At 38.6% G+C, this 27,167-nt stretch overlaps 1 protein-coding gene across 2 annotated transcripts in view; it reads right to left on the reverse strand.

The window, feature by feature from the left end:
* Window positions 1–19,523: 19,523 nt before the first annotated feature.
* BASP1 (brain abundant membrane attached signal protein 1) overlaps window positions 19,524–27,167 on the reverse strand; it is a 67,244-nt gene continuing 59,600 nt past the window's right edge. For both annotated transcript variants that reach the window (XM_075212910.1, XM_075212911.1), the window contains exon 2: window positions 19,524–21,135. In XM_075212910.1, the coding sequence (XP_075069011.1) occupies window positions 20,409–21,125 (717 nt within the window). In that variant the 5' untranslated portion in view covers window positions 21,126–21,135 and the 3' untranslated portion in view covers window positions 19,524–20,408. The remainder of the gene's footprint in view (window positions 21,136–27,167) is intronic.

Below are 27,167 nucleotides of genomic sequence, written 5' to 3' on the forward strand. Positions count from 1 at the left end.
CTGGCTGCAACCTGTTCTTTAACAATTTAGAGAGTTCTTCCAGTTGTGAACAAACTGCTTTACCCTGTATTACACTGCATAAATCTCTCTCTTAATAGTCTGTTGCAAACTGCCCTTTTTGCCACAATGTATATATATATATATACATATATATATATATATATATATATATATATATATATATATGTACTCTGCCCTTCCATCCCGATCAGGACAGCTTTTTCCCACTGGTGGGACATTTGAGAGATCTTGTTTATTCTGGTGTGCACGGCAATGAAGGTGTTTGGAGGGGAGGAGAGAACTGGACATCCATAGCTTTGAAGGCACTAGGCATGCCCACACCCCCTGTTCTGATGCTACCTACCAACTTGTTGGAAGGTATGTTATCAGATGCAGGCAGGGACTCTTCTAGTCAGTGCTTCTTCTATGAAAGATCAGAGAAGAGGTTGGAGATGATGAGGGTTGGGGCAGATGAAGGGTAGCAATGTGTAATGAAGGTAAATAATGCAAAACAGGGCTAGGGGAGTAATGAAGAAGAGTAATGAATAATAGGCCTGTGAAGGATAAAGAATTAGTGAGATAGTGAGGAAATGGAAATACAAGGGAGGGTTTTGGGGCTCTGGGGGAAAATGAGTTACAGTCATATAAATACACTAAAACCAAACAGTTGTAAAAAAAATTAACAAAATACCATTGTGAAATTTATTTGAAATAAAGGTATTTATTAGCAATGGAGAAATACAGTAATGTTTCAAAACACACAATATTCTTTAAACTTAGAAACAATCTTCTGACAGACCAACTGGATACTTGTAACATAAGTCAAAGAGTGTAAACTTAAACAAGAGTATAAGCTTGCAATGCATATTTTTGACATTTGATAGGGTAGGTGGTGAGGGATGAGAGTAAGACAGGGCCTGGCAGGGGTGGGAGACGGGGATGGCGAAGGGTGGGGTGTGAGGTCATGTGGGTGAGAGTTGGAAAAAGTCTTGATCAACAGATCTAGATACTGGGACAGGTTTTAATGAACAAGTTGAGCAGAAGTTGTTTGTCGAAGGAGGTTCAAGGAACCTAAAATGTATGAAAACATGCAGAGAAGTTTCTGAGATAGATGGTGATGTGTTCCATTTGGTCCGCAGTCTACATGTCTACCCAAACTCTAGTACCTGGAGGATAATGCCATTCATCACATGAAATGTGCCAACCAGACTGCATAGTAATATTTAGGAATGTAAGAGGTAAGTATGGATGAGGTATAATATATATATATATATATATATATATATATATATATATATATATATATATATATATATATATTGTGGCAATGGGAGTGTCTTGCCACAGGCCTCTCAGGGTGAAATTGATTATGGAGCTGACAGTCTGCAGGTAAAAGGCTGCAGACCAAGCTTGTTCAGTTACATACAGGTCTGAGACATATGTTACAAGCCGAAGTGTAAAATGTAATTTAACTTACATGCATTGAGTTTTCTTCCACAGCAAATGCAGAAGGCTGACGTGGTGTCTGCAATTAGGAGAGGTTACAGAACATATACGTAGAACTCCACTTAAAGGCAAAGGGGGAGTGTCACCTGTCAGTCAAGCCATGCCTGTGGGAGGAGTCTCGTGTATAAAAACCTGAACTCAGCATGTGTGAATTGCAACCAATGCCAGTTGCTGGCCGGCTGGTAGTTAGGGAACTGCCGTATTGCCTGATGTCGTCCTGACGTGTGATATGCTATTGTGATGTAACATTAAACCGGAATTTTGATTTGCAACAAGAAATTGACCGTGTTGCTAATATCTGCAGGGTGTTCTTGCAACAAGTGGTGTCATTAGTGCTACAAGAAGGGCGCGTTTATTACTATATATATATATATATATATATATATATATATATATATATATATATATATTAGGGGTGTGCACCGGCCGCTTTTAGTGTTTTGGGTTTTGGGTTTTGGGTTCTGATTAGCTTGAGGTTTTGGGTTCTGATTTGTTGTGCCAAAACACCTGACAAAAGGTTTTGGTTCTGATTTAGGGTTTTGGGTTCTGATTTATTTTTAAAAAAGCTTAAAAAGTGCTAAAATCCATTTTTTCTTGTTTTTTTTCACTCCTACGCTATTATTAACCTCAATAACATTCAATAACAATCATTTCCACTAATTTCCAGTCTATTCAGAACACCTCACACCTCACAATATTGTTTTTAGTCCAAAACGTTGCACCGAGGTAGCTTGATGTCTAAGCTAAGCGACACAAGTGGGCGGCACAAACACGTAGCCCATCGTAGGTGGCTGTGTAGGCTTGAATTGCCTTTTTCTGCTCCTCCATCCTCTGCAGCATATAGAGGGTGGAGTTCTAGCGCGTCACTGCCTCTTGTTTTCGTTGATGACAGGGCATTTTCATTATTTTTTTATTTGGCAGCAACAGTGAACGTAGTTTAATATCTGATACGCAGCTATCTGGACTGCGTAGTGGAGTGGCCCGGGTACACAATTTGGTACCGGGGCCACGATACCTCCTCCAACTGGTCTGAATTCCACTGCACAGATGGCTGCTCCTACATCCTCTGCAGCATATAGAGGGTGTAGTTCTAGCCCGTCAGTACCTCTTGTTTTCGATGATGACAGGGCATTTTCATTATTTTTGGATTTGGCAGCAACAGTGAATGTAGTTTAATATCTGATACGCAGCTATCTGGACTGCGTAGTGGAGTGGCCCGGGTACACAATTTGGTACCGGGGCCACAATACCTCCTTCAACTAGTCTAAATTCCACTGCACAGATGGCGGACACCGGACGCACGTCTAACACCAACATAGCAGTTACAGCCGCAGTTATCCGCTTTGCAATAGGGTGACTACTGTCGTACTTTGTGCTCATGGCAAACGACTGTTGGACGGTCAACTGTTTGGTGAAAGATGTAGCGTTTTCACGACTTCCCCTCTGGGAAGATGACCGACTACCAGCAGCAACAGCAGCAGCGGCAGTAGTAGGCGTACCGCTGCAGGATTCCTCGGATGAATCCCGGATTGAAGAGGACTCAGTCTGGCTGGTGACATGGCCTGCAGGACTAAATCTGATGGAGATCATGGAGGAAGTTGACGAGGAGGGTGTTGGTGGTGTGTATTCAACAGGACCAAGGGATTTAGGTGTCCCTGGACTGATGACGGTCCTAGCCCCAGTTCCTGAACTAATCCCTGAACTATGAAGGTTATTCAGGTGACGTATAAGGGAGGATGTCCCTAGGTGGCCAAGATCCTTACCCCTGCTTATTTGAGCTTTACAAAAGCTACATATGCCCATACATTTGTTGTCCGGATTGGGATAAAAATAACTCCAGACCGAAGAGGTGCATTTCTTGGTCTTCTGACCAGGCATGACAATGGGCTTTTTCATCCCATGGACATCAACTTTTTCCCCTGGTGCCTCATTTAAAATAAACACATCAGCATCCTCCTCGTCAAGTTCCTCCTCAGCACCAGCTACATCAATAGCCTCCTCCCGGTGTACAACATTGACACCTTGATTATCCAAATCTGGATCTACACTGTGGGTTATCCTTCCAGCATACGCAGAGGACGTGCTGCAAATGGTGGATGGAGTCACCTCTTCCCGTACAGTGATGGGAAGGTCAGGCATCACAACCAGCAACACCCTTGGACTCGCCTTAGGGATTTGTGATGTCATCTGTTTAGAAGGCAGAGTTGTTTGCTGTGTTGTTGCTGACAGCATAACTCTTTTAAATTTTGTTGATGGGGGGGAGGAGGAGGGCTTAGATCCTTGGGTGAAGCTGAACCACTAGTCCTGAACACAGGCCAGGGCCTAAGCCGTTCCTTGCCACTCCGTGTCGTAAATGGAATATTGGCAAGTTTACGTTTCTCCTCAGATGTTTTCAATTTTCTTTTTTTTGCTAATTTTAGTGAACTTTGGGTTTTTGGATTTTACATGCCCTCTACTAGGAGATTGGGCACCGCCCTTGCCAGACGACGTTGATGGCATTTCATCGTCTATGTCATGACTAGTGGCAGCAGCTTCAGCATTAGGAGGAAGTGGGTCTTGATCTTTCCCTACTTTATCCTCCAAATTTTTGTACTCCATTATATGCAGCACAAGGGAGCGTACCCCTAAACCACACACACTTTGGGACTGCTGAAACAGTGAACGTAGTAATATTGATTGCAGTTCCTATTTTTTGGACTGCAGAAACAGTGAACGTAGTAATATAGATTGCAGTTCCTATTTTTTTGGACTGCAGAAACAGTGAACGCAGTAATATAGATTGCAGTTCCTGTTTATTGGGACTGCAGAAACAGTGAACGTAGTAATATTGATTGCAGTTCCTATTTTTTGGACTGCTGAAACAGTGAACATAGTAATATAGATTGCAGTTCCTATTTTTTGGGACTGCAGAAACAGTGAACGTAGTAATATAGATTGCAGTTCCTATTTTTTGGGACTGCAGAAACAGTGAACGTATTAATCTAGATTGCAGTACCTATTTTTTGGGACTGCAATAATATATTGCTCTATAATATTTTTTATAATTTTTTTATTTTTATTTTTGGTATTTTTTTAAAAAAAATTTTTTAAGATTTTTACATAATTATCAAATTACTATGGACTTAGCAGAAAAAAATACAGGACAAAAGCACCACTGGACTCAGCAGGACAGACACTGGCCAAAGCACCACTGGAATCAGCAGGACAGAGCACTGGACAAAGTATTACTGGACTCAGCAGGACAGAGCACCACTTGACTAAAGTAATCAGCAGGACAGAGCACTGGACAAATTACTACTGGACTCAGCAGGACAAAGCACCACTTGACTAATAAACTAATCAGCAGGACAGAGCACAGGATCAGAAACAACCTCCCTCTTCATTAACCACAGGGAGAATGAAGATGGCGGCCGTGAGCGGGGCATTTATGACATCCGAGTCTCGCGAGATCCGACGCGAGACTCGTTTTCGAGTCCTTGGGCGGCTGAAAGTACCCGAACAGTGTTCGGATCCCGTCGGATCCGCACTGTTCGGGTGGGCTCGGATTAGCAAAATCCGAGCCCGCTCATCTCTAATATATATATATATATATATATATATATATATGTATATATATATATATATATATATATATATATATATATTGCCTGGCACATATATATATATATATATATATATATATATATGTATATATATATATATATATATATATATATATAGTAACCAGGTGCTTGGTACTCATACATAACATGTGTACATTACCCTGTTGCCTTCCTCGGTGCTTCATAGATAGTACAATCATGGAGGATACTCTAATAGAGATGGTTTTGATGATTCAAACATTTCTCAAACGGGGATATTCTAAACAGCTATTAGAAAATATTTAAGCAAAGATACCAAATCCTAAGAAGCTGGTAAAATCGGTTAATAAATTACTGTGGGTATAGTGTTATAACACAAAAAGCCCAAGTACAGCTGAAACAGTCAAGTCTTTGTGGCCAATTATCCAAACGGATCCAGAACTGTCATTGCTAAGAGAAGTCTTCATTATGCCCTGTTATAAACGGGGGCAAAACATCAAAGACCTAGTGATGCGCACAGATGTTACAAAACATCTGAAATTATTGATAGATTTACATAGATAGGTTGCTTTAAGTGTCCAAACTGCATAACATGTCGGTATATGGAGACAGGAAATACCCTACTAGGTTTTATACTGGATGACAGCGGGACCCGAAAGAACGGGACGGTTGTACGAGATTCCCTGTGTATGAAATATCGGCAGTGAGGAGTTGGTGCCGAGGGGGAACGTGTTAATGATACTTGAGAGCGCGTGTTCAGCTCCGTTCCAGTAAGCATATATCCAAGAGGGATTTGTCACGAGTGAAAACACGGGTGCTGTCCCAAGATATCTATACACGGGACTAGATTTGGATATCTATGTACATGTCTCTTGATGTTTTTGTTATACATATTGCACAATTACTATTTTCTTTTTTTCTTTGCATGCAAATACCTTGTATTTCAGAGAACTAGTAAGGGCATTTATTATATGTGTCCATCTACAATAACCCAGCAGTGTGCGTGAAGGCAGCGCCACATGTATGTATCATTTTTGTTCTATTACTATCAATTGTGAAGTGTTGCTGGCACTTTGTAGATACATACAAGGCTGCATACCGAGTAGAGCGCCATAACAACATTTCATTTCAGATATACAGGAAATACCTTTAAACATTGTCATTCAGGCAAAGAATACAAAATTAGTTTTATGCTATCCTGCACCAATACATCTGTAGTGTATATCATCATGTGCCCATGTGGCCTTTACATCGTGGGCAAAACATCTGGCAATTCAAGGAAAGGATGGCTCTTCACAGATCAGCTATAAGAATGGGCCATAGAAAAACATAACAGTGAACAACCAGTTGCTAGACATTTTTTGAATGCTAGACACAATATATGGCTATGCTTCGGTATAAAATCATTAACCATGCTCCACCATTGCTTAGAGGTGGAGATAGAGTTAATAAATGAATGCAATTGGAATCTACTTGGATACATCGCTTGAATATAGTGGCTCCATATGGCCTTAATGAGAATCTCCCTCTTAATTGTTTCTTGTAGATCTGGATGCATACTCCCTGTTATTGGTAAGTCACACTGATATATTGTATATACGATTAAGCACCTAGCGAAACGCGCATCAGCGTTCCGCTGGCCGCCACTACATCTATAATAATAAGAGGAATTTGAAATCTGTTGCGCTCCATTAGCCCCAAAGATAAGTGGGAGCAACAGATAGGCAGGTAGCAAGACATCTTAATATATCAATATACTGGCATGAGAATAATAGCACCACGTTACCTACTATATTTTTCATACTACGAATAGGGAACATTAAGACTCTGGCTTTCCCCAGCAGTTTTAAAGATTAGTAGGAGCAACGGATGTGAGTTGGCAGCATATGGTATACTCATATTTTAGTATATGCTAACCAAATATCTATTCAGAGGGTATCACAGCCAATATAAGGAATGGATAGATAGATAGCAATACATGGATGAGTACCTGTGGGATAGGATGTATTGCTTATCATGAGAGATAGTCTCATTAAGTCCATTCTCCACCCACGCAATAATTAATGTTATAAAAGTTTCTGAAGCCAATTTAGCCAGGACTACAAAGATCAGTGAGACATATGTCCTATTACTAGCCAACAACAGTGTTTATCTCATGTATAAATGATCTGCAGATATATTCATTTAATTAATTTTGCAGCAATTTTGGAAGGTATATTATAGAGATACATGTTAATTGCTAGTCAGTAATAGTGATTGCTCAGATTACAAGCTACTGACAGGGACATAGGCTTCATCTTTTTGTCTTGCTAACCATGCATTTCCTATAATTAATATATAGATGGTCAAGGCCAGCTGGCGGATTTTAAAGCACACAGTTGTTTTTAAAGCATGTTGATTTTATATTTAGCTGCAAGTCACAGCTAATAAAAGCTACGTTTTATCTAAGTTTCATTATCTCCTCCCAACATTACAAACTATAGAGTATTTATGCATCCTCTATATTCCTTTTTTTCTGTTCTACTTATATTGTATAATGTGTGGCTTTGCCATTTGTATATCAACATATATGCATTTTCCTTTTCTTTTTAAATGTTTTCATTTAGTGTAGTTTTTAAAGGTTATGGCACTGTAGGTGGTTATCCAGCGATCAGTGGGTAAATAGATGCTGATTTAATACTGTTGCACTAAAATATTTGTGGTTTTTTTGCATGTTTACAATTCGGGTTGCCATGGTGAAGTTTGTTAAACATGTTCTTTATGATGATGCTGCTCTGCATTGTTTAATTATTGGCAGTTTTGATCTAGTGGGAGTGTTATTCCTGGGAATATGTTAGGATGACAGAGAAAACATAGGCAGCTCATTTCACATTGCAGCAGGTGTAAGGCATGTTAATTATGCTGTGCATTAAATGTATTGAGTATGTTTGTCAGACTCACATGATGTCCCTGAGGAAAGTACTATACTGAAACATTGGAATGAATTAAATACTTACTTCTCAAAAACTGTAGGTCTTGGGTGGTGTTCCTGCTATGGTTTAGCACCTACCAAAAGTGGTCCAAAGAATGACAACTGTTGAACCGGCTATAGGATCATGCGGCCTGAGGCTAATCGATGTGCATAGGGAGCAACAGCTAGCCCGCAGGGCCATCTTTTCCATTGGGCACGATGGGCAGCTGCCCGGTGGCCCCATGTGCAAGGGGGCCCCATAGGCACGGCTCTTAATGAGAATAAATAATCCTGCAAAAGAAAAAAAACTGCAACAAAAACCTACAAGGGTCACTGAGCAACTACATCTATCTATCTCTATCTCTATATATCTATATCTGTATCTGTATACATCTATATACCTATATCTATATCTAGGGGCCCCGCTGCACTGCTTTGCCCGGGGGCCCATAATGTTGTTAAGATGGCCCTGCTAGCCCGTCTGGTCCAATCCCACAGAAAAGCTATTGTAGCACAAATTGCTGAATAAATGAATGCTGGCTATGATAAAAAGATGTCAGAACACACAGTGCATCAAGTTTGCTGTGTAAGGGCTGTGTAGCCGCAGACTAGACAGGCTGACCCCTGTCCACCACTCAAATCGCCTAGAATGGGCATGTGAGTGCCAGAACTGGTTCATGGAGAAGAATGGTTTCTTCTCCATGGAAGATGGAAGAAGGTGGCCTTGTCTGCTGAATCACATTTTCTTGTACATTATTTGGACGGACAAATGAAGGTACGCCATTTACCCGGTGAAGAGATGACACCAGGATGCACACAGAGGCAGGCAAGCCGGCAGAGGCAGTGTAATCTCTGGGCAATGTTCTGCTGGGAAACCTTGGACTGGCATTTATGTGGATGATATTTTAACACATTGCACCTAACTAAACATTGTTGCAGACGAAGTACATCCCCTCATGGCAACAGTATTCCCTGATGGCAGTGGCCTCTTTTAGCAGGATAAGGTGTCCTTTCACACTGTAAAAATTGATAAGGAATGGTTTGAGGAACATGACAGAGTTCAATTTGACTTTGCCTCCAAATTCCCCAGATCTCAATCCAACTGAGCATATGTGGGATGTGCTGGAAAAAAAGGTCAGAGCCATGAAGGCCCCACCTCTCAATTTACAGGACTTAAAGCATCTGCTAATAACATTTTGGTGACATATTCCACAGTCTATTCCTCAACGGTTCAGAGCTGTTTGAGCAGCACAAGGGTGACCTACACAATATTAGGCAGGTTGTTTTATTGTTGTGACTGATCGGTGTATATATATAAAAGGTAGTATTTTCAGAAAAATTACTTTTGCCACGCGATAGTACAGGGAGACAGTGGGAGATTAGGGAGGTTAATATGTAACTAAAAGATTTGTGTATGATGGAAGGTTTTGAATTCTTAGAGCACTGGGCTGATCTCAGTCAGTTGCCATCTTTATTGCCGACATGGATTGCACCTGAATGAGGAGGGGGCTGCTGCGCTAGAGGAGAAGATGGTTAGAAGGTTGGAGATTTTAAACTAGGTATCGGAAGAGGGAAGGGCAAGCAAGTATTTATGGGGTAGACAGTGAGAGTAGAAAGGAGGAATGTAACAAAAATCAAGGGGGTGGAGAGGGGGGAAAGGGAAGCATAGTCGATAAGGAGAGACCTTTGTTAAAGCAAAAAGGAATACCTAAGGGAATCAATAAACTTAAGTGTATGCTTGCAAATTCAAGAAGCCTGACAGTTAAAATGGGGGAGTTAGAACTAGTAGCAATGAACAAGCAATATGACATTATATTGTTTTATGGAGACCTGGTGGGATGATACACATGACTGGGCAGTCAACTTGGAAGGCTATACTCTCTTCAGGAGGTATAAGGTAAATAAAAAGGGAGGAGGACTATGTCTTTATAATATACCAGAGTTAAAACCAAATATTCAGGAAGCATCCATATGCTTCCTTTCCACAAACAACCTATTGGATCCTTTTCAGTCAGACTCTCAACACTCCACAGACACTGCATTTAATCACTGCTAAAACTAAAGGCTATTACTCTCTACTAATTCTCCAGGATCTCTCTGCTGTATTCAACACTGTTGACCACTCTCTCACCTAAGTTTTCAAGACACTGTCCTTTCCTAGTTCTCATCCTAACTATGTAATCGCTCTTTCAGTGTCAATTTCTCTGGATATACCACTACTCCGCTTCCTTTATCAGTAGTCCCACAAGGCTCATTACTAGGTCCTCTGCTGTTCTCTATCTATACCATTTCTCTTGAAAAACTAATAAGTATCTATCCTCGCCTGATCTCTCGCTATATGTGATATTCCACGTTACTGACTGTCTCTCTGCCATTTCATCTTGGATGTCTTCTCGCCAACTGAAACTCAATTCTTCAAAACAGAGTTAATGATATTCCTACCCACCAACAGAAGTTACCTACCTGATATTTCTATTTCTGTTGACAACACGACCATAAATCCCGATCCGCAAGCTCGCTGTGATTCTTGACTCGCAAGTATCCTTTGTTCCCCATATCGACTCTATATCTAAATCTTGTTACATACATGTAAAAAAAAATCCAGAATACACACTTATCTTACACAAGACACTGCAAAAACGTTAATTCATGCACTCATCATCTCCCGTGTTGACAATTGCAATTCCCTTCTTACTGGTCTTCCCCTAAACCACCAGTGTTGGCTGACCTGTGACACTCCAGGTGTTGTGAAACTACAAGTCTCAGCATACCCCTCCAGCAATAGTCACGAGCCGCGGCGGTACTCACAGCCGCCGGGGCTCGCTTCTGGTTCCTCCTGGCGACCCTGTCGTCACCTTGACGACCGGGACGTAATTTCCTCTTCCTGCACGGCCATCGCCAAGGCAACGGCCAGACGCCTCTTCAGTAGCGCTGCTTCCCGGCAGTGCTAGAAGGGGCAATAGACAGCCTGTGGGCTGATTGAATGAAGGGGGCTGAATTACAGGACATTAGCCTGCAACTGTGTGTTTCAGGGACAAGCCTTGATTGGTCCTGCTCTGTACCAGAAATTACTCTGCAGGTGAGTATACAAGTCCTGATTGGTCTATGTCTGTATTTAAGGCAATGAGGTCTGCTGCCTCATTGCCGGTTATAGCTTCTGTTGCCAGTCTGCTGACCTGCTCTGTGCCATGTTCCTGCCTGTTGAACATTCTACTGATTACCCGTGTAAGACCCTTTGCCTGGATTGGGACCTTGCCTGTGTATCTCGTGACCCTGACCTCTGTCGTGTTTACCGACCCTCCTGTCTGCTCGTGACCCTTGACCTCGGCCTGTTTATTGGAATTGCTATCTGCTGCCGGCCCTTGACCTTGGCTTGGACTTCACTTCGTTTACCTGGGTTCTCCCCAGCCGGTACACACTTCACGACCCTCTGTCAGTCTGCAGCCCAGTCTGTCCCCACCACTAGGGGCTCCAGTGAACACCTGACTGGCAGAGTAGATTCCGGGTTGTGTTGTACCGACTGGAGGGGTTCTTAACAGCAATAAGCTGCTATATATTGGCAAAGCATGCTGGGACTTGTAGTTTCACAACACCTGGAGTGTCACAGGTTAGCCAACACTGCCCTAAATAGACTCAAACCCCTATGATCTATTTTTCATGCAGCAGCCACATTCATTTTCCTTACAAATCTTTTTCTCTGTCATTCTCTACATTGATTGCATGTTTTTTACTGAATCCAATATAAAATTCTTCTACTAACGTACAAGGTCATCACCAAAACTGCACCAACATAAATGTCTTCAATTTTCTCAAATTAACTCCCAACTCAACAACTCCATTCTGCACAAGATCTGTGTCTCTCATCCATTCTCATTACATCCTCCCATTCCCAGTTAAGTGACTTTTTTGGGGCTGCAGCCAATCTGTGGAATGCCTCACTGGCACAATAACACTGGTCTACAAACTTTCAAGCGTTCTCTGAAAATCCACCTCTTCAGACAAGCTTATAATATTCCTCAACAACACTTTTAACCTCACTAGATTACCATACTAACACACGTTACACAATCCACACAAGACAACAACCCCCTGAGAAACATTGCTATGTGAATGGATCATATAGTATACCCTTTTTGTTTTTTGTTTTTTTACCTTTGCAATCTGGCTGGACCAAAATGCAATATGTAGATTTAACCTCATGTCCCATAAATCTATTTATACAACTGTATAAATCGCTGGTAAGAGCCCATCTTGAATATGGAGTACAGTTCTGAGCACCACTCTGTAAAAAAGATATTTTGGAACTAGAAAGGGTTGAGAAAAGGGCGACAAAATTGATAAAGGGTATGGAGTCATTAAGTTATGAGAAAAGGTTAGCCAGTTTAGGCATGTTTACTTTAGAAAAGAGGTGTCTAAGAGAAGATATGATTACAATGTACAAATACATTAAGGGTCAATACAGATAACTTTCATGGGAACTTTTTACCCCAAAGACTCTAACAGGACATGTGGTCACCCCCTAGGTTTACAGGAGAGTAAGTTTCAAAACCAGCAAAGGAAGGGGTTCTTTACAGTAAGGGCAGTCAAGATATGGAATTCACTGCCAGGGAAGGTTGTGATTGCAGATTTAAAAGATATGTCTAAGAAAGGGTTGGACACATTTTTAGCGGAAAATTGTATCCAGGGATAGGACCGTTAATTAAAATGAAGTATAATAGTGGTTACAGGGAAAAATAGGACTGCAATATAGGGTCTGGAGGGATTTTTCCCGATTGAAACAGATTGGTGTTTGCTTAATCTGGATCAATTTCAAATATAAGGGAGGGATCGCAACAGACCCATAATAGATTGAATTTGATGGACTGGTGTCTTTTTTCAACCTCATCAACTATGTAACTATGTATATATTTGTCACTAATTTACCCCCATCTGTTTCATACAATGTCCAGGATTTGGAGAGAAAGGTGGCTGGAAGGAGGGCTAGCACTTTTATACCTCTAGGTATGCCCTCATTGGTGGCATGCCAATGCTCATCAGTGGCATACAGGCCAAAGGCACTTTTCGTGTTTTTTCCACACCCATCCAATCAGGTAGCAAATGACAGAATAATCACAATACACAGTGTGGAAACCCCAGCCCATAACAAATGTCAAGATTTATTAAAATAAATCAGAAAGAAGAATATCTGGTTAATGGTAGGTATGGGCAAGTAGGAAGCAAAGGTTATTATAAAATAAGTTGAGGACAGAAATAACATGTAAAAGGCTCAAGTCCTTTTGGTGACCTGTGTTTGCAGTTTATAAAGTTTTGAAATTATTTTACATTGATTATCAGCTTTCACTATAGCAGACTTCGAAAATCAATAGAAAAATCAATAGAGAAATCCTATGGAAACTTATTTTTTCTTTGAAGTCTAGAATAGAAATTTACACTTTGCTCGAGCAATGACATTTAGGGTCATGAACCAGGTTAAATACCAACACAGAGGCAATGCTGATTTTGTAATTGTATACAGAATTAAGTCTTTGAACTAAATATAATTAACATTTTAATAAATTTTACCTGTATTATAATTATAGTAAGTAAACCTCTACTGTTATTTCTGAATAAATGGATGACATTCCATGTTTTTAAAAATACAATTAAAGGAATATCACATTTCTTATTACAGTCTGTGGAAAGTACTCACCATAAAAGGTCAGCATAGGTTGTAGCTATATAAAAGACAGACTGAAAACAAATTATGCTCTAAATAAAAATATGTGGCCATCCAAAAAGTAAAATACAAATCAACTTATAAGTGACTTGAGTTTTTCTTTAAATAGCACACAACAGGCATTGTTTAAATATATCAGATATATTTTTTAAAAAAAGATATGCTGAGATATCTACGGGAAAGTTCCATTCACTGTATATTTTTTTTTATATATTCCTATTATACAGAGTTTGTAGAAATCTGCAAGTAGCTAAGAGTACTGATGTGCTTTAATGACTATATTGGGGTACATTTATGATTACACTTTTGATATGGTGGGTGGCGACTGCCTGACAGTATAACAAGTCTGATTATGTAATGCTGTATAATTATTTCCTTGCCAAATATAAATGCAAAAGATTAAGGTTGGGAATACAATAAAAGGAGATGATCACTGGGACTTTAATTATAAGCTCTACCAAACTAGTCATACGGTCAAGATATGACCACCTACACACCAGGTTTATGACCAAATTCTGTTGCTGTGATGTAGTCATATTAATCATCATACTTAGGTTATATATCTAGATTTAGAAATATATTATTATTATTATTATTATTATTATTATTATTATTAATAATAATAATCTTTATTTATATGGCACCACAAGTTTCCGCAGCGCTGTACAAAATACAGACAGTGGACCTACAGGGTAGAAACATACAGAACAATAAACAAAAATACAAGGACTTCAAAGCTCCAAACATAGCCAGCACATTGAAGATGAAGCAGAAGAATAGGTATAGAGACAGGAGGGACGAGGGCCCTGCTCGTAAGAGCTTACATCCTAAAGGGAGGAGAAACAGACAGGAGGCACAATGGGGAGTCAGAGGGGATCAATCACAAGAGAAGCGAGAAGCCGGACAGGGGAAGAGAGAGGTGAGGAAATCTGCCATGGAGAGCATGTTAGGTGGATGGCTGGTAGTGCCCGTTTAAAGGTGCACAAATTAGGGGACAGTTGGATGGAGCGAGGGAGGTCATTCCAGTGGAGGGGGGCAGCCTGGTAGAAATCTTGGATTTTGGAGTGGGATGAGGTGATCAGAGTGGAGGAGAGGAGCGGGTCATTGGCCGATCACAGGGAATGGGATGGTATGTGATTAGAGAGGAGGTTGTTATAGAATATAAATAATAGACTATGTGTTTCTCGTGAAAAAAATAGACAGAACATTGTATATTTATTTGGCCATAAGACTTGAATAAATTTCATTACAATTTTAGATAATACTGAAATAAGCAACTGATACTTTATGTAGCATGTAGTGTGCTCTCCAGGATCAACACTACAGAGTGTTATGAAGGCACGGAGGCTTATTCTTCTTAACCCTCAGGTGTTTTTTTTAAAATAAACTGTAAGAGGCTCAAGTTCCTTTGGTGACCTGTGGATTGCAGTTGATCAAGTTTTAGAAAGATTTTACATTGATTTTCAACTTTCACTATAGCAGACTTCTAAAATCAATAGAGAGCTTATGAAAGCTTGTTCTTTCTTTGAAGTCTAGAATGCACACAGGAGAGTGTGCATATATAGCCTCTTCAGGCCCATTTTTTGCAGGACTGTCCTGATTTTCTAAGGAAATGGAGGAGTAGAATTTCAATGTGGGTTTCTTTATTGCATATATCAATTATATTTTGTTACCTAAGTGATGCCTAGTGATTACATCTAGCTCCTCACTGCAAGCAATTTGTAATGTTCCATTTTCTTTTCAGGCCAGTTATATATGTCTCTGATCCATAGGCTTGTACAAGGGATTCTGAGAGCTATATTCAGACAATAAATAATCATTCAAAAAATGTGGTTTGCAGTGCATTTGTAATACTTTTTAAACAATTCACTTTTACAGCAGTTAGTCACATTATGAAAAGAATTACAATTTACCTTTCACTATGAGCCATGCCACCTGATACACAATAGTTAGCTTCTACTTTTCACCATCCAAAGCCTTTTCTACAAACAAGGCTTGGTATAAACCTAGTTTCAGGCAACACAATCCTTGGAACGGTAATCATAATGTTCTTCCTTGCCTACTAGCCATGACATGCCTCTCCCCACCTCCTCCAGCACAGTATCTGGCCTTCCTGATTGCTGAAGAAGGGCAACTGAACTCTGACGTGTTTCATCCTACAATCACTACAATGTGGTGACTGTCAGCATGATAGGTTTAAGGACAAGGGAGGGAGAGGAAGTAAGAACTATCTTCTGCCCTGTCACTCCCTGCACCAGTCAATGGAGCAAATCATTTATTTTTAAATTGCAGCACACAGTGCTGGAGCAAACATATAAAGTTAAAAATAAACAAATGAGTTAATTAATTCAACCCAGGAAATTGTAATTGGAAAAATATTAAGGGGATCAGATGCACAGAGAGAGGCGACCGCCCAGGGCGCAATGCTGAAAGGGAGTGCGGTTTATAAATATTTTAGGTTAATTTGGTTAAAAGTGAAGTCTAGGGGGTCAGCATCTAAGTTATGGCATTGCCAGAGCAAACCATTATGTAAGAGATAGCATTGAACCTGGAAGGGACTGATGGTGCACATAGCTGTGTGTAATACAAACTTGGCCTGTGGTTTAGCCGCAATATGCATATGGGCCATTTATTGAAGTATTTTAGGTAGAAGGATTCATGTGTTTACAATTAATTGGGATGATACTCATGGAAATTTTGTTTTGTGTGTTGGTTAAAATTTTACATTATAGTCCGATAATGAAGTTGGGTGTGTAAGGCTTTATTTTCTATAATGAGTTCAGGATGAGTGGTTGATGTTGTTCTACATTACCCCCCAATGCCAGCAAACCTCAGTGCCATAGTTCATATAGCTTCTTGTGCTGTGACATCCACATATGCACATGTGCTCATTTGGGAACTGCATGCTATGCCTTCCCATGAAGCAGGCTCTTAAATTTTAACATAGTTACTGTTGAATGTATAGTCACTTGAGAATGTATCTAACCAGTGGTTTAAATAAGGTTTGAAGTTATGTTATCAATGCTGTCATCATACAGTCAAGTCCATAAATATTGGGACATTGACACAATGATCATATTTTGGGCTCTATACACCACCACAATGGATTTTAAATGAAACTAATAAGATGTGCTTTAACTGCAGACTTTCGGCTTTAATTGGAGGGTATTTACATCAAAATCAGGTGAACGGTGTAGGAATTACAATTGTTTCTATATGTGCCTCCCACTTTATCAGGGACTAAAAGTAATGGGAAATCGACTCAATAACTATTTCATGGACATATGTGGGCTATTCCCTCATTATTTCACCATCAATTAAACAGGTAAAAGGTCTGGAGTTGATTCTAGGTGTGACATTTGCATTTGGAATCTGTTGATGTCGACTTTCAATATGAGATCTAAAGAGCTGTAACTATCAGTGAAACAAGCTATCATTATGCTGAAAATTCAAAACAAACCCATCAGAGAGATAGCAAAAACACTAGGTGTGGCCAAATCAACTGTTTGGAACATTCTTTAAAAGAAAGAACGCACCAGAGAACTCAGCAACACCAAAAGACCTGGAAGTCCACGGAAAACAACTGTGGTGGATGACAGAAGAATTGTTTCCCTGGTGAAGAAAAACCCCTTCACAACAGTTGGCCAAATCAAGAACACTCTCCAGGAGGTAGGTGTATATGTGTTAAAGTCAACAATCAAGAGAAGACTTCACCAGAGTGAATATAGAGACCAGATTAGAGTTTGGCAAACAACATCTAAAAAAGCCATTACAGTTCTGGAACAACATCCTATGGACAGATGAGACAAAGATCAACTTGTACCAGAGTGATAGGAAGAGAAGAGTATGGAGAAGGAAAGGAACTGCTCATGATCCAAAACATACCACCTCATCAGTGAAGCATGGTGGTGGTAGTGTCATGGTGTGGGCATGTATGGCTACCAATGGAACTGGTTCCCTTGTATTTATTGATGATGTGACTGCTTGCAAAAACAGCAGGATGAATTCTGAAGTGTTTCGGGCAATATTATCTGCTCATATTCAGTCAAATGCTTCAGAACTCATTGGACGGCGCTTCACAGTGCAGATGGACAATGACCCGAAGCATACTGCAAAAGCAACCAAAGAGTTTTTAAGGCTAACAAGTGGAATGTTATGCAATGGCCAAGTCAATCACCTGACCTGAATCCGATTGAGCATGCATTTCACTTGATGAAGACAAAACTGAAGGGAAAATGCCCCAAGAACAAGCAGGAAATTAAGACATTTGCAGTAGAGGCCTGGCAGAGCATCACCAGGGATGAAACCCAGCGTCTGGTGATGTCTATGCGTTGCAGACTTCAGGCTGTAATTGACTGCAATGGATTTGCAACAAAGTATTGAAAAGTGAAAGTTTGATGTAGGATTGTTTAGTTTGTCTCATTACTTCTGGTCCCTTAAAAAGTGGGAGGCACATATAGAAACCGTTGTAATTCCTACACCGTTCACCTGATTTTGATGTAAATACCCTCAAATTAAAGCTGAACGTCTGCAGTTAAAGCACATCTTGTTTGTTTCATCTCAAATCCATTGTGGTGGTATATAGAGCCCAAAATATGAGAATTGTGTCGATGTCCCAATATTTATGGACTTGACTGTATATGGGACTACTACATTTAATTATTTTTTTATATATTAATATTTATTATATATATTATTGTTATTTAATTACAAAGTCCACAGAGGTGGAGTATACATTTAAGAACCTTTGACTTACAGTATGTGCTTAAAATACTAAATACTAACAAACTATCTAGCTAACATATATAACATTTTACACAATCTATTACTTGTCTTGATGTGTTAGTCAAACAGATAATCACATTGTGGAAGAGGCTGAACCTAAATTGAAACAGAAAAGAGAGAGAAGGGTAATGTATTGTATCCACACAGTAAGGAAGACAGTAACCAGTGCATAAGGATATGTATGTTAGGTCGGTAATATTTAGTGTGTTTTTTTAAAGTGAACTTAGCCTTTAAGAAAAGAGAAAATGAATTAAATCAATGAATGTGACAGCTGTTGGTAAGTGTAATGTAATATGTTATCCTAGAGCATGCCACATGAATACAGGTACATCTGTTCCTGAAAATGGTGTTCAATGGTAACTGTGATCATTATTTCATGTATAGTGTTACTAATTGCTCGATTAGTAATACTATACATGAGAATTGATATATATTATATAATTAATACACTATAATCCTTTGATATATCATGTGGTTAGCCTTGTGACATTATACCTACTGTAATGTATATAATATGTTTATTTTTTCAGTCAGTGATGAGACATTACACAAAAGCACATGCCTTTGTTTTTTGCTTTCAGAACATGATAGACTCACTGTATATTTGTTTTGCTAGCAGATGCAGTGCCTAGAAGAGTTTTGTGATTGATTTGGCCTACCACTGAATGACCCAAGATTTGTATTTACACATACACATATGTGTGTCCCCATATTTGAAACACCTGACTGTCAGCAGAGACCCAACACATAGACTGACTAGTCATCTTAGATCTGACACATAAAGGCTCACTTTGAATATCTCCCAGGTCATGAAGCACACACTGGATGGCAGTGGGAATTCCACACCCTTAAACTGGTTTGGAACTCTACTTTAATATTCATATATTACCACAATGTCATGTAAACCAGCTAATATGATCAACAGTCATTTAAGTGTGACAGAATAAATGAAAATTGAGTATAAAAAGGACTCAACTGCTAAGCATTTGTTTCTTAATTATTTTACTTTTATTACTGTTGCACCATTTATACAATTACATATATTTTCAAAGCATCCATTTTACATCTTCCGTTTTTTTTTGTTTCTTTTTTTCATTTTTCTTTTTTTCTTTTTCATTTTTTTTTTTATTAGTTACTTGCTTTCCAATGAGTGTTGTGTTGGTGTCTGTGACATAGAATGGAAGAAAAACTGGAACTGCAAATCAACGCAGACTTTTTTTTATTATTATTTCCACTGACCAATAAAACAGAACTACAGGTGCACCCAACCACAGACATGCATTAATTCATCATGAGAAATCTAGGTAGACTAAGTAGAATGAGGATGTTGTTACTTCCAAAATATCTGGAGAGGAATAAGAGACAGCTAGAGTGGGTTCTGTTGGAAAAGTTTGGCCGTTATTCACTGCATTAAAAAAATAAAAAAATTAACTGACTGCAAATAAAAACAAAATTTCCTAAAAATATTTGATTGCCTTGGCACAAGCCCTATGGGCAAATTCAAAAAACATTTCTCCTGCAATCTTATTGCAGAAGGGAGAACAAAAAGGTATTACTGTATGTTGACTTTCTGTTTTGTAGCTGCTGCTTAGATGTAAAAAGTAAGAAAAAATGCTCACAAACATCTATATCTAAACTTTTCTTGTTTAATTTATCTATTAATTAACAGAGTTGGTGGAATGTGTATTTTGTACATTTTCTCCCCCACAAAAATACTATTTGGATTTTTATATAGTTCTGGGCATTACATGTACTTATTTCAAATCTAAATCAAGTTTGTTAGTATAGCTGAAAAAAATATATAAATCAAAAACAAAGAAAACATCATTGCAGGTTGTTTTAAGTGGTTATTTCAAACAGGCTGTCCATCTTACTCTTGAACTGCTACGGTTTGATCAGAATTAGCTGCTGGGACGTCAGCAGCTTTAACTTCATCAGCTGGTCCTGCAGGCTCTGAGGCCTTAGTAGAAGAACTAGGTACTTCAGGTTCTGGAGACTTCACGGAAGATGGAGCAGCCTCACTGCTAGGTTTTGAGTCTGAAGCTGGAGCGATCTCAGTTTTGACCTCTGGTGCGGAGGGAGCCTCAGTCTTTTGCGCTTCCCCATCCTCTTTGCTCTTTTCCTCTACTTTACTTGGTGCTGGTGCTTCTGAAGGCTGGGAAGATTTTGCCTCAGCGGTAGGCTCAGAGACTTTAGAGCCTTCACTATTGGCAGTTGGAGCAGGAGTTGCAACTGTTGTTTCCTCTTTCTTAGATACAGGAGGTTCTGCATTCTGAGGTTCGACCTTGGCATCAGAGCAAGCCTCTGTCTTCTCACACTCTGTTTTTTGTACTGCATCCTTATTTGCTGCATCTTTCTCCCCTTCTTTGACCTCGGTTTTGTTCTCTGCAGGCTGGGGTTCTTTGTCATTCTTCTCATCTTTATTTTCTTTTGCATCTGCATTCTCTACAACAGATTGGGTCTCCTCATTAGTTTTAGTTGTCACTTCTTCTTCTGTATTTGCTTCATCTGCCTTTTTGTCCTTATCTTTTGATTTGTCATCATTGACATTGTATCCCTTCTTCTTCTTGCTCAACTTTCCTCCCATGGTTAAAGCCCTGGAATAGTAAAACACAATTTCACTGATGTATCTAAGAGAGACTTTAGACAAATAATAGTTCTGAAAGAATTTAGAAATTACAGTAAACCATGATCTGATCTAAATGCCTGTTGGCTGCAAGAAGTAACTTGTAAATGAACTTCAAACCAGAATCCCTGAAAGTTAATATTTTACAGTCTGTTTTCAATACTCCTTATCCAACCAATGTGTTGACACCAATTATTGAAACAAAATCAACTAAATATTTTGATAGGTGATTCATTATTTATATGAATATGGCCTGCCAATGAATTATTTATTTGTGAGATGTCATTATGGGATCCAGCTTTGCGTTATATCTAATTCTTATTATTACCTTGTGATTTCATACATTGGAGCCAGATTTAAATAAGTAAAGCAATGATATAACAATGTAACAAAATTTGCTAATATAAAACAAACTACATTTCCCAAATAAAACTATAATCCTAGTGTTAAGGGATTATTTATACAAGACAGGCATAAATGATAGTAGTAATCCATCTGATTTCGACTTGCACATCTTAAACCTTCCAATTAAATATTAATATGCATTATATCAGCCAGAAGCTAATTAATCTCAAGGTTTTATAGCGTTAGTTTTATACCATTTCATCATTTATCAGATCACCCAACTAAAATCTGCAAACTACATTATATCATGGATATATAGAAAATACATCAAAAGTCATCTAACTAAATATGTAAAAGTGTCCTCATTCTGCCACACAAAAACACTAAAGCAATCTTCTACAAGATCCAGGGCTGACTAACTGTCACATTCAATAAGCAACGAAACACAATTTTTTAATGTCAAGTGACAGGTAAGTTCAAGCATTATAAACCTGATTTCACTACTTCAAGGGTTACTCTTGCATAAGAACAGAATGTAACAAAATGAAGGAATTTGTAGGTTTACCACTATCAGTATAACCAAAGTTATTTGCTATTTTAAGAGTAGCAATTGACAGCCTAAAACAGTGTAGATTTTACTTTTATAATAATTTGGAAGATTTTACTCTAGAGAGTAGAAATGATTATGGTTTGTAAAAGTCAGCAAAGCATGGGACTGTAGTACAAACATTTAATGGAGTAAAGGACAAGTGTGTTCAACAGTGTAGAAGATAATCTAGTTTAAAGGAACACTGGGGAAAAAATGGCTTTCTACTTTATACCTTTATAAACCAAGTGGAGATGGGCATAATGTTCAAAATAATATATATATATATATATATATATATATATATATATATATATATATATATATCTGGAGTCAAATATTACAAAGAGAAATAATTAAGAAAAATATAATGGACTAAATCTTTATAAACATGTTTGACATCCCTATGCCAAACTGAGCCAGGAATAAGCTTTTTCAGACCTTTCTCATTGTCTAACTACTCTATTACTTCACAGAAAAAGTTTGTTTCTAGTAAGGCATTTCGGGCCAATTTAATAAATAAGTTATGTCAGTACAGCGCATCTGATTGGATGCTGTCCCTGCGATGACTTTTATCTAATGAAGACTTTGGGTTCTGACCCGGAGTCTTTACTGCATATGTGTGACCTGAAAAGCTAAACTATTCAGAGCTTGATAAAATTGCACAGACCGAGTATTATGGGGACTGCTGTTAAATGCAGCACTGTGCCTAGAACAGGAGATATCTCAATTATCTCCTGCGTTAGGCTTTTTTTAAATTTTACTTACAAATGCCTAAATTGCAGTTTCTGCATGGTTTCTGCATGGTTTAGGGAAAAAAGTGAAGGAATAAAGAAAAAAAAAAAGTTAAACACTTGATGACACCTTATTAGCCACTTTTTTTTCTTGTTAAGTCAATGAGAAAAAAGTGATCATAAGTTTGTAAAACTTTGAATTTTGTTTGTACCAATAATGAAAATATTGAATGTTGTTTGACCACAACTGTTAACTCAAACTCGAAATTTTGTTCACAGCTTGCAGTAGACAGACGTTAAACTATAAAATGTTCCATTGTCTGCCTATTCAAGCTTAAATTAATCCATTTTATTATTATTATTTTTTATAAGGCACCACAAGATTTCCGCAGCGTCATGCAGATTACAAACAGTAGACCATACTGGCTATAACGGCACAGAACAATAAATGAGTAATACCAAAACTCCAAAAGCTAAGCCAAGCTAGTACCAGTGTAGCTGGAGCAGAAGTAAAAGGTATAAAGGCAGGAGGGAAGATGGTCCTGCTCACTAAAGCTTACAATCTAAAGCTAGTAATACTAGTAATAATAGATAACAATGATAGTTGATCCCAAGTAGATCACAAGAGCTTACATCCTAAAAGGAGTGCAAACAGACAGCAAGCACAAAGGGGAGTCAGTGGCAAAAGGATCACATGTGAGGAACGGGAGAAGTCAGAGAGTGAGGTAATCAAGCACAGAGAGAAGGTTAGGCAGGTGGTCTGTAGGCTTAAGAACAGTTTTCAGTGCCTGTTTGAAGATGCACAGACTTGGTGAGAGTCAGATAGAACAAGAGAGGTAGTTCCAGTGGAGGGGGGATAGCCCAGGAGAAAATCGTGGATTCAGGAATGGGATGTGCTGATCAGAGTGGAGGAGATGCGGCGGTGATTAGCTGATAGCAGAGAACGGGAGGGAGTATGAATGGAGGGAAGGTTGGAGATGTATGGTGCTGTGTAGTGAGAGAGGACATTGTAGGTGAGGGTGAAGAGTCTAAAGAGAATTCTTTAGGGGAAGGGGAGACAGTATAAGGCAAGGGAGAGAGGGGAGGCAGAAGAAGAGTGGCAAAGATGATAAGTGTAGCAGCTGCATTAAGTATAGAAAGAAAGGGTGCAAGGTGGGAGCGGGGGAGGCCGGTGAGGAGAAGGTTACAGTAGTCATGACGGGAAATGATAAGCACATGCATAATAGTTTGGGTGCATCCTGGGATAGGAAGGGTCAGATGCGGGCAATGTTATATAGTTGGAAGCAACAGGATTGGTCAAGAGATTGAATGTGTGGAGCAAAGGAGAGGGAAGAGTCAAGAATGAGGCCCAGGCAGCACAGTTGGGGAACAGATGAGAATGTGGTGTTGTCAACAGTGATAGACAGGTCAAGGTGCAATAAAGATCTAGAAGAAGGAAAGACAATGAGTTTTGTTTTGGCTATATTAAATTTGAGAAAATGTGAGGACATCCAGGAGGAGATGTAGGAGAGGCAATCAGATGAGAGAGGAGGAGAGGGGAAAGATCAGGAGAAAAGAGGTAGTGTTGAATGTCATTGGCGTAGAGGTGATACTGGAGACCAAAGGAAGTGATGAATTTATCCAGGGAGGCAGTATACAGAGAAAAGAGGAGAGGGCCAAGAACTGAGCCCTCCTATGGGGAGGGAGAAAGTTAATTGTATTTTTAAACTTGTTTCAATTGTAACAGTGAGCTTTACTGTGTTTGATTTCAAATTTCCAATTGCATGGGAAGATATATAAAAAAATAGTATACAATGCAACCGTTTAACAGCCAACATGTTCTAACTGGCTTGAGCACTTTCATGTTGCTGAAAATTAGCTTAATCTATTTAAAGTTCAAGAATTTATATTTAAACTTTTTATTCAGCAAAAAGATTCAAGCACCACTTTGTAACAGTTTGGAGCAGGTGTAGTAATGAGGCGGCAGGGCTTGGAAACTATTTCAAACTTTTCTCTTGCCCCATAGAGGAATACTGTATTTATTCCTGGAGCTGACAGCAAGGGGAAACAAGGATACCAATACTTCAGGCTCATTAATGTATAGCACTCTGTAATTCAGCTTACACTAATTTCTTTTTATTAACCCTTGTGAATATGTACAATAAAACATGTTTACGCCATTTTTAGTGTTTTTTATTGTTACTGTTGATTTCTGTTCCTTGAGTGTTTTGGAACAAACATTATAATATATTTAACCTTTTATTTATTCTTTCTTTAACAATCCAGCTGTGAAGTTCAGCTAATATTATAACAAACTATTTAAGTATATATCTCTTCTATTTTCTTCTGGCACTTTTACGGCACATAATATCATGCAAGTAATCTTTCCATAAATAGATGTGCTGTATAATAAACAAATCACTTAACTGACAAGTAGCTCTTTAGTATATTTATCAAAAATATACTCTAACCTCTTTCTTTTAATACACAAATATAATGAACACTTTGTACAGTTCATTATCTCCTTGGTGACCGATGTGGTTTACAACTTCGTGACCACGCTCATTTTAGCACATTTGATTAAACAATAATAACTTTATTTGTTAGGTAATAAGTAAAATTTTATACAATTTTTTTGTAACAAGTAGAACTTTATTTTGATTCCATTTTTTTTTAAATAGTCGTGTTTTCTATGGCTATAGAAGCTAAATGAGTTGCAAATACTAAACAAAAAAATTGTCACCCTGCCATGATTATACTTATGATTATTTTCAAGAATTTAATGCACCCATATGAATAAGCTGTCTCTCCCGCCAGGGAATCCCAACAAGCAGGCAGAAACCTTTCATAATAGTTGCGGATTGTCTCTCTGGAGTTCTAGGCAGCCATTAGCAGTCTGACTCCAGAAGTGCATCCACACTTGATGTGTCAGTGTTTGGCCGCCATCAATATGCACCATAAAAATATGTCACATAAGTTTAAAGTCCATGCCTGTGTGCTGCGAAAAGGTGGTGGACATTTGTTAAAGAGTTAAAAAATAGGTTATTATTATGTCTGAGGAGAAAAGAAACCAGTTATAGGGGGGAATTCAATTCCCCCCGAAGTATCGCCGCATTATAGATAATACCGTTATTACGGTAATATTAACCCGGCTTTCTGCTCGCAGCTCAGGGAGCTGAGAACAAAAAGCCGGCATTAGAACTATCATAATAACGGTAATTACGTGCACTATTGCCGTAATAACGGTAATAGTTTTAGCGCGGCGGTACTTCGGAGGGAAGTGAATTCCCCCAAAGAAATGCTGTTTTCTTAAAACACTTTTATAAAGTGCTCCCCATAAAACTATGTTGTTGCCTTCTAAGCAAAAGCATATATTAGTATATCAAATGTAGAGTTGTAGCAACAAAAAAGAGGTGTGGTAAACAGCAAAAACAAACATAATTTTAATGGATTTAATGCTTTGCTAGCATTGGACAATTTCCTTTAACCATTGGCATTGTGCAATGGTGGAAAAGGTATAGCCATGTCCCATAACTAAATTTGGGTAGGGGCCCAGCAATGGTTGCAGGGGTTTCTTAGAAGGGGATACACTACATTATCAGGCCCCCCACCTCTTTTTCTATTTTGCATAACTGCACAAAACCAAACAGAAAAAAAATTAGTAGAACAAAATTATTTCATTACATAAGGTTGTTGGCCATTACTCTAGTTATGTAATGTTTAGTGTTCAAATGTAGTTACACAGTTCTAATCATTTTCTGAAAGTAGAATTTATAGCATTGACAGAAACAGCTGACCTTACGCTTTCCTGGCGTTTCCATGTGATTCTGGCCTTATGACCACTGTTGCAAGTTAATGAGTAACTACCTTTGAATCAACTATATTGTATTATCCAGAAAATCTAAAATGTGTGCAGTCAAGTTTTGAATAATGACTCCAATAATCAGAGCCACAATGCAACATGTGATTCATGTGATGGATTAGTCAAGGGACTTCAGTAAAACCATGACTACTAGTTGGCAGCATGAAGACACAATCAGCATTTGTACAGGCATCTGGCTACAATAGTAGAGAGACTTGGATTGAAGCGAAACAACAGAAAAGATCATAATCCTCTATGACACATGATTGAATAATCTGTTCTGCTAGTGAAGGGATTAAAATTAAAACAAGTATAATTTTGTCATAGCCTCACTTTGAAATGTAAGCAAAGATAATGCTATATTTTATCTGTAATATAAAATTGATTTATATTATTAATAATAATAATAATAATAATAAAAATAATAATGCTATTATTAATCCATAAAAAGTACACTCTTTTTCAATATAATATAGATTTATTGTAATTTCGTAAAT

Source organism: Mixophyes fleayi, chromosome 5 (assembly GCF_038048845.1).
Source record: "Mixophyes fleayi isolate aMixFle1 chromosome 5, aMixFle1.hap1, whole genome shotgun sequence".
In the NCBI taxonomy this organism is placed as follows: Eukaryota; Metazoa; Chordata; class Amphibia; order Anura; family Limnodynastidae; genus Mixophyes; species Mixophyes fleayi.